The 15195-nt window shown below is 36.1% G+C and overlaps 1 protein-coding gene across 5 annotated transcripts in view; it reads right to left on the bottom strand.

Annotated features, from left to right (window-relative positions):
- STXBP4 (syntaxin binding protein 4) overlaps positions 1-15195 on the bottom strand; it is a 180306-nt gene that overhangs the window by 150167 nt on the left and 14944 nt on the right. For 4 of the 5 annotated variants that reach the window (XM_029211804.1, XM_029211807.1, XM_029211808.1 and 1 more), the window contains one exon: positions 14007-14139. The exons of the other annotated variant lie outside the window; for it this stretch is intronic. In XM_029211804.1, coding sequence (XP_029067637.1) covers positions 14007-14139 — 133 coding nt within the window. The remainder of the gene's footprint in view (positions 1-14006; positions 14140-15195) is intronic. 5 annotated transcript variants of the gene reach the window in all.

Raw genomic sequence — 15195 nt, 5'->3', positions numbered from 1 at the left:
AAAAAAAAAAAAAAAAAAAAAAAAAGACCTTTACTATTATCTCTCACACTGAATACTGAGTATACAAGAAAGCAAAATAAATATAAAATATTTATCAAGAATTTTTATGGGAACATGTTATTTCAAATATTGTGTAATGAAAGATATTATAATCTAAATGCATAATGACCCTATGACCCTTCTGAAATATAAACAAAAAAATCCAAAAAGGCAATTTGATTTTAAAATATATAAAATTTGAAAACTAATTTGGATTTTATAGGTATGTGATTAAACATAATTAGCAAAGTCAGAGAACACACAATTGCTATATTCACAAGTGATTTTTTTTTTCTCCTTCCATTTGATAGATGTCTGGGGAATAAAACACAATAGTAATGCTGGAAAACGCTAAGCAATATGGAGGAAGTATCTACCATATGGATCCTAAATGTTCAGTAAAATGAAAGAGCTGATTTTGTAAGATTTTATAAACACAGTTCAGTATTACCTGGGCCCAAGCCTTATGACAGACTTTGGTTATATATGCATTTAAATCAATTATACCCAGACTATACTTAGAAACTTAGGTACAAGAGCTTTCAATTTAATATGCTAAATATTAGTTTGAGGATAACTCATTCCTTAAGGTTAAAGTGAAATGGTAACAAACAACAAACAAAAACAACCTTTTTGCCACAGGCAAAACGATAAGGCTAATAAAAGTTAAGGAAGAACAAAATTCTGGAGAGTGCTTATTTCTGGGAGGGAGGGTAGGGAATGCAATGGGGTGGGGGGAAAACATATAGGAAGCCTTAATAGTAAAATTTTCTACTTCATAAGTCAAATGGTGAACTCTAAGTGGATTCATAGGCATTTGTTTCATTATTATTCTTCATAAGTTAGATATATGTTCCAATATCCTTTTGTATGCATAAAATATTACATTATTAAAAAGAAAAGAAATTTTCCAGCCCATCAAAAGAAAGCTCATGACATTTGCCTCAACAATGTTCCTAACCAGATGAATTTTATTTTGGTTCTATATTCCAAAACTGGCATTGGAAGTAAGGGCCAAATAGAGGTTCTTAAAATCTAATTTTAAAATAAATAAAATTAAATAAATGTCATTGTTAAATCCAGCTCTAGACCATTTGGGATCTGCAAAAAAAATTCCTCATTAGAATCAGCTTAATAAGGTAGATTATAACTGAAATTTAATGACTATTCTACTACTGATTTATGTCCCAAAGCCTGGAAGTAATTTGAGGAAAGAAAGGGAAAAATGAAGAAAGCCTTGCTTCATTGGAGCAAAGCATTTAAAGGACACTGACAAGGGAAAAAAGGTTCTTTTAGAATTGGGGTGGTGGACAGTAAATATTAGGTTATTTTGTTTTAATCTAAATATTCTTGGTATTAAACTGCCTTTTATGGAACTTCCTTGAAAAGGGAAAATTCTATAACGAGGACTATAAGCCAGATGGCACCTCATCTGTCTTCTAGTTGGGCAGCAGTCTTCAGAGGCAGTGGACTGATGAGGAAAAAAGAGCACGAGTTGTGGCAACCAGATAGATTTGAATTCGAATTTGAGCTCCACAACTTGCTAGCTAGATATTCATAAACAATGAAAGAAAGCTAAGGAAGGGGATAGGGGAGGTGCACAATCTCATCTACAAGGAACACGGAACTAAATTCTAAACTGTCGGAGACAGCTCCTCTATCCATGTATCTTATAGAAACCACAGTTGGTTGACAGCATTACGGAGAAAAAGCCTTCAGAAAACAGAAGCCTCCCACATTCGCCTCTTGGGCCGCACAGTATTAGCCATGCAGAGGAAAAAGTTCTCAGTAAGGCAATTTAACACATCTTATATTAAAGTACACCCATGTACTGAAGTAGCATTTTCCAGGAAGACAAGAGTCAGAGAAGAGAAGAAGAAGAAAGTCTCTGACTGTGGTTTCTGGTGTTTATATATATTTTTGTTTCTAAAAAGTACTCACAGCAGTTGTTTTTTTTTTTTTTCTTTGCCTCCTAGAATAAGATCTTAGCTGATCATGTGAATTTCTGAACCTGTTTAAAAGTCAGAACCTGCAAACTAAAACAAAGCTATTTCTGTAAAAGTCTGGCATTCAAAGCCAGTGAATTCTGCCCCAGCTGGATTAATGTGTCTGTGAAGATAGTAACTTCAGAGAGGCCTCTTCCACACTGTCTAGATTCTGGTTCAGCACTTATTGAGCAACTACACAACATGACAGGCAAGGTGCCAAGCACTTTCACACACCTAACTTCAGTCTGAATTCTTTCACATTGACATTTATAAAGATGTTGAAATAATGATGTATTCTTGAACACTTGCATACTTTCATTAAAAGCTGCCAACACTGTCCATTTCAGATTATAATGACCATTACAGTTTTCTAAATAATGTGTTACCATAACCATATATACAGCCTGATTCTAACTCATTATTCCTAAATACTAAGGAATGCTCCTGCAAGCCTTTGGATTCCTTTCCCATACTTTCATAAAGGATGAAAGTCAATGGAAGTATCACTTTTTAAATACCAGTTATTAACATGAATTTAGGCAATTCGTTTAATCTCCATGAGACTCATTTTTTTAGCTGTGAGGTGGGGATAAGTACCTATTGCACAAGGTTGCTGTGATAAATAACGTATATAAAATCCTAGTACATTGTAGGTGTTAAATTGAAGTGAGTTGAATCAGAATCCCATATCTGTTGCAGGCACTTTTTACAGTAATAGCAAATTTAACCCTCCCACTCCTCAAATTAAGAACCCTTTATGACTGCCCACTTGTGGGAAAAGCTGAACTGAACTTCCCAAACCTAGCACAACAAACTAGCTGCAACCTACTTTTTCTAGCCTCATCACCTACCTCCCCTCCTCAGCATACAAATTCTTCATTCTATTCTCAGAAAGTGTTCTTCAAATCAGCCACGGTCTTTCAAACTTTAATTCACTTACACATATTAATTCCTATCTAGAATGCCACCACCCACCTTGCCACTTCTCTGTCTGATGAACTCTCATTTAAACTTCACAACCAAATTCAAACATTATTTCTGCTGTAAGTTTTCTCCATCTCCCTAGATTTACTTAATTGTCCCCTTCTCTTTGTTCCAAATGCACTTTTACTTATCTATATTATTGCACTTACTCTGTACTGTCCTTATTTGTTTACATATCTTTTTTTTTTCCATTGGAGTACATTAATTCAGCAACTCCCAAATTAGCAGCATTGATTCTTTCAGTTGACCAGAAGTATGTCTTTTTCATGGTTATATCTCTGAGCATAGTGCCAGGTATACAATAGGTCCACAATAAATGAATAAGGCCCAGGAAACACTTTGAGGAAATTAAGATGGCTCTAACACAAATAGTAATGGCAAAGGAGAAAAGTGAGTGACATCTTAAAGTGAACCCTCTTGGCTGCTACTGCTTTAGCTCCCACCAATTGATTGGTTTCTTTACCCCGTGCCATCCAGAGGCCTTTGCCCTAACTATCCAAAAAATCCTTGGTCCCAGTTCCAGTGAAAAAATGCTGCCAATTATACTATGACATTTATTGTAAGATCCATCTCAATTTCAGAGATGCTAGAGAGAGAAAAAAAAAAGATATAGATATAGATATATAGAGATAGATAGATAGAATTACACACAGGTAATTCTATACCCATATATTTGTTTTATATATATGTGTGTGTATGTGTATACAGTAGTCCCTTGGTGTCTGAGGGAGAGTGGATCCAGTACCCCCTTGAATACTGAAATTCATGGATGCTCAAGTCCCTTACGTGAAATGGCATAACATTTGCATGAAACCTATGCACACCCTCCCTGCATACTTTAAAGCATTTCTAGATTACTTATCATACCTAATGCAATGTAAATGCTATGTAATACAATGTAAATGCCATGTAAATAGTTGCCTGTGCTGCAAATTCAAGTTTGCTTTTTGGAACTTTCTGGAATTTTTTTTTCTGAATATTTTCAATTTGAGGTTGGTTGAACCCACAGATTTGGAACCCGAGGATATGGAGGGCTGACTGTATGTGTGTGTGTGTGTGTGTGTGTGCCCTAGAATCAGGTAAATGAAATATGTCGGTTTTGAAGAAAAAATTTTGATTCCTGCCTGCTGTCCTTACAGTATTAGCAGAGAAACAAAGTAAAAAACAAAAACATTCAAAGTGTGGTTCAGAATCGGACACAAAGGGCTAAGAAGAAGAGGTACTTTTGTGTGGAGCCCAGATGGTGGCAGTTGAATGGTAAACAGGCAGATCAGTGAATTCTCAGAAATGTGACTAAAGGATTATTCATTCATTGGTATTAATTGAGCAATTAATATGTGTCAGGTACCAAGCTAGGGACTAAAGATATTATTGTGAATAAAATCAGATAATATCCTTGCACTTAGGAAATAATCTGAGACTTGTGGCTCAGGCAGAGTTGGTAAAACAGTCACAGATACTGATGTATGATCACAAACTGAGAAGGAAAGAAACAGGCACAGACAGGTGATATGAAGGAAAGGTGCACAGACAGGAAAACAACCTGGCCTAGACTTGGGATGGGGGAAGCACGAGGAATACCTCTCTTCGTAAGTGGTCTTTGAATTGATATTTGAAAGTAATGGGGGGAGCTGTTCTCAGTCAGAGGGAGCAGCATATAAGATGAGAAAGAACCAGGCCCCTTCCGGGGACTGAAAGAATGCTACTCTGAAAGCATAGGTGGGGATGGAGAGTCAGAGAAGTAGAGGGCAGAAGTCACATAATACAGAGCCTTGTAGGCAAGTAAGTATTAGTTGGATAGCTGGGAGGGAAATAGGAATGGTGCATAAGAGCAGACAAAGCTATTGTGAGGTCTGATAAAAACTGATGATAGTTTAAGCAATGGTGATGGCAGTGGAGATCAAGAAGACTGATGGGTTCAGGAGCTATTGAGAGTAGAACAGTCAACAGTATGTAGTAAGGAATTGGATATGGGTGTTAAGGGAGAGGAAGTAGTTAGGATGCTGTTAGTTTTCTGACTTTGTGCTACTGGAAGGTGTCATTCACAGAGATTGGGAACACTGGAAAGAGGTCTGTTTGGGAAGAAATGGGTAGATGAAGGTGTGATGTGACTATCATGAGTCCTGCCTCAGACATGTTGCATTTGAGATGCCTTTAAGAGATCCAAGTGGAAATGCTGATCAGGCAATTGGATATGTGTCAAAGGAGTGTCCCACCCAAAAAAAGATCTAAGATTTAACACTGAGACTCCAAACTGATACCGGATTGGCTGGTGGGGTGAAAAGGGCCTTGGAGTTCCCATATTTCATATTTCCCTTAACTCAGTACGTAGTATATTTGTTCCCAACCTATAGGCTACCTCTAGCTCTTAAAGCTGGGAGAATCTTCTTTCCTACTTGAACTAGCAAAACGTGTCAATATGTTCCAAGTTTGAACTCAGAATACGTTTTACAAAGAGACAGGACGATTTTGGTTACTGAACCAGTGTTGTATTTCATATATTCCAGGAGGAAAAATACTTTTGTGTGTGTATTGGGATAAAGGGGAGGAGCTAACCATGGTTACTTAAAGATAACTCCTGCGTTCCAATAATCCCCTATCTATAAAGTTTGAGAATATAAATGAAATATAATCCATCTATAAACTTGAGATTGCCTATATTATTAGTTCTGAAACAATATAATGTTAAAATAAAATTACAGCAAGTGAAAGCACTCATATGCATTTAAAAAATATTAACAGTTGCTCAGTTCAGCAACTTAATAAGGATACCCTATGAACCAGTGTTTCCTATTCCATGAAAACACCTGGAGAAGTTTTGTACAGATTAGAAGTTTATTAACAAGCCTAACACAGTATTTAGAATACAGTAAATTCTATTATTACTATTCATAAAAAATTTTTTAAATAAAATTGCATTAATTTGTATTTGCAGAGTAAACATGTACATAACTCTCCAACTTGACAAAGAACACAAAAGTAAATGTAAGCACTACAAACCTACTTATTCTTCTCTGTCTACACCTTTCTCTATTTTGGCTGTTTTCTTCTCTTGGACATGACCAGATACTGTCAAAAAACATTAATAACTCTGTGCTGCTCTCTAGTGGTAAATATAAAATATACTTTATTACATGGTTTTGCTTTCTAATACACTTTCAAACAATGAAATTCTCAGAAAATCAACAAGAGAAAATATACATTATAGGTATAATTTCTTAGTCTGTCATCACTGACAGGAGATGAGTCACTCAGCACCACTGCTATCAATTTATTGCTTTAACTACAAATATTTTTCATGGGGGAAAAAAAGCACAAATTGATGCTTGTATTAAAAGTAAATTCTTTTCACTTGTTAGGTACCATGATCTACTGCATTACTTCAAGTATAGTCTAAGAAATACCTTAGCTATACTGAATACACACACACACACACACACACACACACACATACACACACACAGACATATCTCAGCTTTAAAACTAAAGTAGTACATCTCAATTCTTACAAGAAAAATTTTGTTTTTCGTTTGTTTGAATTTGTTTAAATTTAGCATTTAAGTATGCTCTTAGTTAGTTAATAAATTAAATTCAATAGCCAAAAATTATATCATTATAATACCCTATGCTTATTGTATAATACTTACCACTTGGTAAGTGTATTTGGAGGAAACCTTATTATCTCAGCAAGATTGAAACAATTTAAATCTATTGTTTTGGAAGTTACTGGTTAAACTGATTTTTTTTTCTAACAAGGAAAAAAATCCAATTGAATAAACAAACTGCTTTCTAAACAGTGTTTGGTGTAGGAATCAGGGTGGGGGTAAGGGTAGGACAATTTATTCAACCAAAACAACCAGAATAAGGACAATGACAATATAAACAGACTTTATAAGGGTATCCCTTCTCATGTTACATAGCTTGATATTAATAGAATGTTTTATTAAATTCTTTAAGTCCTACATCTCTCCAAAAGGGAGGCAATTTTCAACAAAAGACATGTAGAATCACATTAGTAAAACAGAAATAGCAAATAAAATTCAAGAGAAATGAGCATGAAAATATAGTAACCAATTTGTTAACTAAGTGCTTCAAATATGGATCTGAGCTTCCTAGCAACCAGAGCAAAAAGGAACTCATGCTTTATATATTTCTTACAGTGAAGAGGAGAGTAAGGTTTTCTAACTCCTAAAATAGATATTTTCTAGTCTTAATTCTAAATCTAATTTCTCATATGGGCTACTAGTGACTGGCATAATTAACAAATTCAACAAGAATTACTGCAAATTCAGAAGTGAGTGGATTTTATTTGCTCTGTTTGTTTTGTTTTGCATTTAGGAGAGGCTAAATGAAGTACTTTAACTGATCTAAGTTAAACCTAATGCGGAGCAGTGAATAGATAACATGTTTTCAAATATAACCTCTCTCAGCCAGACTTAAAATAAAATTTGAACAGCATATAATTAAAAATATATAACATTTACTTACAGCTTGAAATTTGCTACTTTCATATTTATTTCATATTTATTTCCTATTCATTTGTTAGGTTAAAACTCCACGAGTATAAAGGTCTATCTTCCAATCCCTCTGTATCTTTCACTAAGAAATGGTCACAGTGAACATTCAGTTAATATTAAAAATTTACTGAGATTGGTTCAAGATGGCGGAGTAGAAGGACGTGTGCTAACTCCCTCTTGCAATTGCACAGAAATCACAACTAACTACTGAACAATCATCGACAGGAAGACAATGGAACTCACCAAAAAAGATACCCCACATGCAAAGACAAAGGAGAAGCTGCAGTGAGATGACAGGAGGGGTGCAATCATTATAAAATTGAATCCCATAACTGCTGGGTGGGTGACTCACAAACTGGAGAACAATTATACCACATAAGTCCATGCACTGGAGTGAAGATTATGAGCCCCACATCAGGCTTCCCAACCTGGGGGTCTGGCAATGGGAGGAGGAATTCCCAAAGAATCAGACTTTGAAGGCCAGCAGGATTTGATTGCAGGACTTAGGACTGGGGGAAACAGGGACTCTACTCTTGGAGTGCACACACAAAGTCTTGTGTGCACCAGGACCCAGGGAGAAGGAGCAGTGACACCACAGGAGACTGAATCAGACCTACCTGCTAGTGTTGGAGGGTCTCCTGCACAGGCAGGGAGCAGCGGTGGCTCACCACGGGGACAAGGGCACTGGCAGCAGAAGTTCTGGGAAGTACTCATGGGCAGGAGCCCTCCCGGAGTCTGCCATTAGCCCCAAAATAGAGCCTGTAGGTTCCAGTGCTTGGTCTCCTCAGGCCAAACAACCAACAGGGAGGGGACACAGCCCCACCCATCAGCTGACAAGTGGATTAAAGTTTTACTGAGCTGTACCCACCAGAGCAACATGCAGCTCTACACACCACCAGTCCCTCCCATCAGGAAGCTTGCATAAGCCTCTTAGATAGACTCATTCACCAGAAGGCAGACAGCAGAAGCAAGAAGAACTACAATCCTGCAGCCTGTGGAACAAAAACCACAGTCACAGAAAGATAGACAAGATGAAAAGGCAGAGGATTATGTCCCAGATGAAGGAACAAGATAAAACCCCAGAGAAACAACTAAATGAAGTGGATATAGGCAACCTTCCAGAAAAAGAATTCAGAATAATGGTAGTGAAGATGATCCAGGACCTCAGAAAAAGAATGGAGGCAAGGATCAAGAAGATGCAAGAAATGTTTAACAAAGACCTAGAAGAATTAAAGAACAAACAAACAGAGATGAACAATACAATAACTGAAATGAAAAATACACTAGAAGGAATCAATAGCAGAATAATTGAGGCAGAAGAATGGATAAGTGACCTGGAAGACAGAATGGTGGAAATCACTGCTGTGGAACAGAATATGGAAAAAAGAAAGAAAAGAAATGAAGACAGCCTAAGAGACCTCTGGGACAACATTAAATGCACCAACATTGGATTATAGGGGTCCCGGAAGGAAAAGAGAGAGAGAAAGGACCCGAGAAAATATTTGAAGAGATTATAGTTGAAAACTTCCCAAACATGGGAAAGGAAATAGCCACCAAAGTCCAGGAAGCACAGAGAGTCTCAGGTAGGATAAATCCAAGGAGAAACAGGTCGAGACACATAGTAATCAAATTGACAAAAATTAAAGATGCAAAATTATTGAAAGCAACAAGGGAAGAATGACAAATAACATACAAGGGAACTCCCATAAGGTTAACAGCTGATTTCTCAGCAGAAACTCTGCAAGCCAGAAGGGAGTGGCACGATATATTTAGTGATGAAAGGGAAGAACCTACAACCAAGAATACTCTACCCAGCAAGGCTCTCATTCAGATTCGATGGAGAAATCAAAAGCTTTACAGACAAGCAAAAGCTAAGAGAATTCAGCACCACCAGACCAGCTTTGCAACAAATGCTAAAGGAATTCCTCTAGGCAGGGAAAAGACTAGCAACGTAAAACAACCTTGTACATATATAGACTACTATATCAAAACCTCATGGGAACAGCAAACCGAGAAACTACGATAAACAAAAAAAGAAAAAAACAACCAAACAACACTAAATATGATCATCAGAAGAAAACAAAAGAGAAAGAAAAGAAAAAAGACCTACAAAAACAAACCCAAAACAATTAAGAAAATGGCAATAGGAACACACATATCAATAATTACCTTAAATGTAAATGGATTAAATGCGCCAAAAGACACAGACTGGTTGAATGGATACAAAAACAAGACCCGTGTATATGCTGTCTACAAGAGACCCACTTCAGACCTAGGGACACATACAGACTGAAAGTGAGGGGATGGAAGAAGGTATTCCATGCAAATGGAAATCAAAAGAAAGCTGGAGTAGCACTACTCATATCCATAAAAATAGACTTAAAAATAAAGACTGTTATAAGAGACAAAGAAGGACACTACATAACAATCAAGGGATCAATCCAAGAAGATATAGCAATTGTAAACATATATACACCCAACATAGGAGCACTTCAATATATAAGGCAAATACTAACAGCCACAAAGGGAGTAATCGACAGTAACACAATAATAGTGGGGGGCTTTAACACCCCACTTTCATCAACAGACAGATCATTCAGACAGAAAATCAATAAAGAAACACAGGTCTTAAATGATACGTTAGACCAGATGGACTTAATTGATATTTATAGAGCACTCTACCCAAAAGCAGAAGAATACACATGCTTCTCAAGTGTACACGGAACATTCTCCAAGATTGACCACATCCTCGGCCACAAAGCAAGCCTCTGTAAATTTAAGAAAATTGAAATCATATCAAGAATCTTTTCTGACCACAATGCTACGAAATTAGAAATAAGCTACAAGAACAAAAAACTATAAAAAGCACAAACACGTGAAGGCTAAACAATATGCTACTAAACAACTAATGGATCACTGAAGAAATCAAAGAGGAAATCAAAAAATACCTAGAGACAAATGGAAATGAAAGCACAATGATCCAAAACCTATGGGATACAGCAAAAGCAGTTCTAAGAGGAAAGTTTATAGCAATACAGTCTTACCTCAGGAAACAAGAAAAATCTCAAATAAACAACCTACCTTATACCTAAAGCAACTAGAGAAAGAACAACAAACAAAACCGAAAGTTAGTAGAAGGAAAGAAGTCATAAAGATCAGAGTAGGAATCATAAAGATCAGATAAGAAATAAATAAACAAACAAAGAAGACAATAGCAAAGATCAATGAAACTAAAAGCTGGTTGTTTGAAAAGATAAACAAAATTGATAAACCTTTAGCCAGACTCAAGAAAAAAGGGAAAGGACTCAAATTAACAAAATTAGAAATAAAAACAGAGAAGTTATAACTGACACCACAGAAATACAAAGGATCATAAGAGACTACTATATGCAACAGTATGACAATAATATGGACAACCTGGAAGAAATGGACAAATTCTTAGAAAGGTACAGTCTCCCAAGACTGATCCAGGAAGAATTAGAAAATATGAAGAGACCAATCACAAGCACTGAAATTGAAACTGTAATTAAAAAACTCCCAACAAACAAAAGTCCAGGACCTGATGGCTTCATGGGCAAAGTCTATCAAACATTTACAGAAGAGCTAACATCTATCCTTCTGAAACTCTTCCAAAAAAATGGCAGAGGAAGGAAAACTCTTGAATTCATTCTATGAGATCATCATCACCCTGATACCAAAACAAGACAAAGATACCATTAAAAGAGAAAATTACAGGCCAATATCACTGATGAACATAGACACAAAAATCCTCAACAAAAGAGTAGCAATTCGAATCCAACAATACATTAAAAGGATCATACACAATGATCAAGTGGGATTTATCCCAGGAATGCAAGGATTTTTCAATATCCGCAAATCAATCAGCATCATACACTACACCAACACAGTAAAGAATAAAAACCATACGATCACCTCAATAGATGCAGAAAAAACTTTTGACAAAATTCAACACCAATTTATGATAAAAACTTTCCAGAAAGCGGGCATAGAGGGAACCTACCGCAAAATAACAAAGGCCATATATGACAAACCCACATCAAGCATCATACTCAATGGTGAAAAGTTGAAATCATCTCCTCTAAGATCAGGAATAAGGCAAGGATGCCCACCCTCACCACTTTTATTCAACATAGTTTTGGAAGTCCTAGCTACAGCAATTAGAGAAGAAAAAGAAATAAAAGGAATGCAAATTGGAAAATAAGAAGTGAAAATGTCACTGTTTGCAGATACATAGAAAATCCTAAAGACATTACCAGAAAACTACTACAGCTCACCAATGAATTTGGTAAATTTGCAGGCTACAAAATTAACACACAGAAATCTGTTGCATTTCTATACACTAATAATGAAAGATCAGAAAGAGAAATTCAAGAAACAATCCCATTTACCATTGCATCAAAAAGAATAAAATACCTAGGAATAAACCTGCCTAAGGAGACAAAAGACTGGCACTCTGAAAACTATAAGACGCTGATGAAAGAAATCACAGATGACATGAACAGATGGAAAGATATACCATGTTCTTGGATTGGAAGAATCAATATTGTCAAAATGACTATACTTCCCAAGGCAATCTACAGATTCAATGCAATTCTTATCAAATTACCAATGTCATTTTTCACAGAACTAGAACAAAAAATGTTAAAATTTGTATGGAGACACAAAAGACCCCAAAAAGCCAAAGCAATCTTGAGAAAGAAAAATGGAACTGGAGGAATCAGGCTCCCTGACTTCAGACTATACTAAAAAGCTATAGTAATCAAAACAGTATGGTACTGGCACAAAAATAGAACTATAGATCAATGGAACAGGATAGAAAGCCCAGAAATAAACCCACGCATCTATGGTCAATGAATCTATGACAAAGGAGGTAAGACTATACAATGGTGGAAAGACAGTCTCTTCAACAAATGCTGTTGGGAAAGCTGGACAGCTACATGTAAAAAAAATTAAATTAGATCATTCTTTAACACTATACACAAAAATAAGCTCAAAATGTTTTAAAGACCTAAATGTGAGACTGGACACTATAAAAGTCCTAGAGGAAAACATAGGCAGGACATTCTCTGACATAAATCGCAGCAATATATTTTCCAATCTGTCTCCCTGAGAAATGGAAATAAGAACAAAAATAAACAAATGGCACCTAATTAAACTCAAAAGCTTTTGCACAGCAAAGGAAACCATAACCAAAATGAAAAGACAACCCACAGAGTGGGAGAAAATACTTGCAAATGATGTGACTGACAAGGGATTAGCCTCTAAAATCTATAAACAGCCCATGTGGCTTAATATCATCAAAACAAACAACCCAATCAAAAAATGGGCAGAAGACCTAAACAGACATTTTTCCAAGGAAGACATACGAATGGCCAAGAGGCACATGAAAAAATGTTCAGCATCACTAATGATTAGAGAAATGCAAATCAAAACTAGTGAGATATCACCTCACACCAGTCAAAATGGCTATCATCAAAAATCCACAAACAATAAATGCTGGACAGGGCATGGAGAGAAGGGAACCCTCCTACACTGCTGGTGGGAATGTAAAATGGTACAGCCACTATAGAGAACATTATGGAGGTTCCTTTAAAAACTAAAAACAGAGCTAACATATGACCCTGCAATCCCACTCCTGAGCATATATCTGGAGAAAAACATGGTTGGACAGGATACATGCACCCCAATGTTCATTGCAGTACTGTTTACAATAGCCAAGACATGGAAGCAACCTACATGTCCATCGACAGAGGAATGGATAAAGAAGATGTGATACATATATACAATGGAATATTACTCAGTCATAAAAAAGAATGAAATAATGTCATTTGCAGCAACATGGATGGACATAGAGATTGTCATACTGAGTGAAGTAAGTCAGAAACAGAAAGAGAAATATCTTGTGATATTGCTTATTTGTGGAAACTAAAAAGAAATGATACAAATGAACATATTTACAAAAGAGAAACAGACTCATAGACTTAGAGAATGAACTTATGGTTACAGGGGAGAAGGGCGGAGGGAAGTTATAGTTAAGGGGTTTGGGATTGACATGTACACACTGCTATATTTAAAGCACAGAGAACTCTGCTCAATGTTATGTGGCAGTCTGAATGGGAGGGGAGTCTGGGGGAGAATGGATACATGTACTTGTAGGGCTAAGTTGCTTTGCTGTGCACCTGAAACTATCACAACATTGTTAATCGGTTATACCCCCATATAAAATAAAAAGTTAAAAAAAAAAAAGTAAAATTTGAGATTATCCTTCCTTAGCTTAATGCATGCTTAAATGTTTCTCTGTCTTATTAGTCAAAATGTTAATTCTTTCTACTTCCTAGATGTATACACCATCACAAAAAAAAAAAATTAAAAATTTTACTGATGATATAGGAAAACACACCTCATCACTAGTGGTTTTGTCTTTTAGGTGCAGGGTTATTTTTATTTTCATTTTTACCTTATAACAGTCTCCTCCAGGCATGATTTCCTGAATATATACCAAGGGACCTTCATTCCGGTTAATTCCTCCTAGGATCTTCAGACCAAGGCCTGTCTCCTTGGTAACTGTAATCATCTGAAAGGCAGGGTCCCTAAGATGAAGTAAAGTAGCATGCACAGGTTAGCCTAGAGGTGGGTACCTACTTTTTCTTTAAACTGTTTGGTAAATCAAATTCTTAGAACTAGACAACTCAGAATACTCAGTACACACTAGCAACGACATTTTAAAAAGTATGATCATACAAAAGCAATCAAATGAATTTTCTTAGCTCTAATTTTAGTTTTTCTATAAAACAGCCAAACAGTACAAGAAATTACTGCAATAATGCTTATTTCTTTGGAGTAGAAAATACTTTAAAAATATTATTTAAACAACTTTAAAGATTTATTAAAGGTGACTGAAGAGACTTAGTTTTAACTGATTATTTTGACTACACTGAAGGATTCCAAAACAAAATACTTTAATGAATTAGGTAAGTGACTTTAAAAGACATGTTTTTGGCCACTTAAAGCAAAATAAATATGACCTTCATTTGAAACTCAAAAAAATGCAGTTTATCTTTTTAATTTAGAAAGAGTATTTTCCTGGTACAAATCACTTGCTCCAGCTGCAATTTCTGCCAGACATAAAAGTGATGCCATTAGAAAAGAAGGAACTGTTAAAAGAATTCTGCAAAAGGTACTCTCCCCCCTTCACCTCAGTTGTGTTTCTAAACAGTGGTCAGAGCAGACACTTTTACCGGTCCAAGAGAACTTGAATAAAGCATGAAATGAAGCTCAGGGCCGTCTGCTTACTTATGGTGTAGTGGGTGTTGTGCTAAGCAATATACATACATTAGGCCGTTCAACTAATATTTATAAAATCCCTATGATGATTACCCTCATTTTTCTAAAAGGACCCAAATCTGGGCAGGTTAACTTGGTGGCCCAAGGTTACGAAGCTGGAGAACAACAATGTGAGGGCAGTCTGTCTAACTCCAGAGACAAAGTATGGTCTAAGGTCTACTTCACTGGTGCATTAAAGCCATTGTTGAATATAGGACTTCCAGCTGTCTTCAAACGTGCCAAAACACAGAAACCACTCTTTAAAAAGAGTTACTTCATATCTTACATATGATTATAGCTTTAAAAAAATTTTCTTAACTTCT

The sequence above is a fragment of the Monodon monoceros genome, unplaced genomic scaffold (genome assembly GCF_005190385.1).
Source record: "Monodon monoceros isolate NGI ecotype Baffin Bay Population unplaced genomic scaffold, NGI_Narwhal_1 Super_Scaffold_9, whole genome shotgun sequence".
Taxonomy (NCBI): Eukaryota; Metazoa; Chordata; class Mammalia; order Artiodactyla; family Monodontidae; genus Monodon; species Monodon monoceros.
This window is presented reverse-complemented; position numbering and strand designations above follow the sequence as displayed.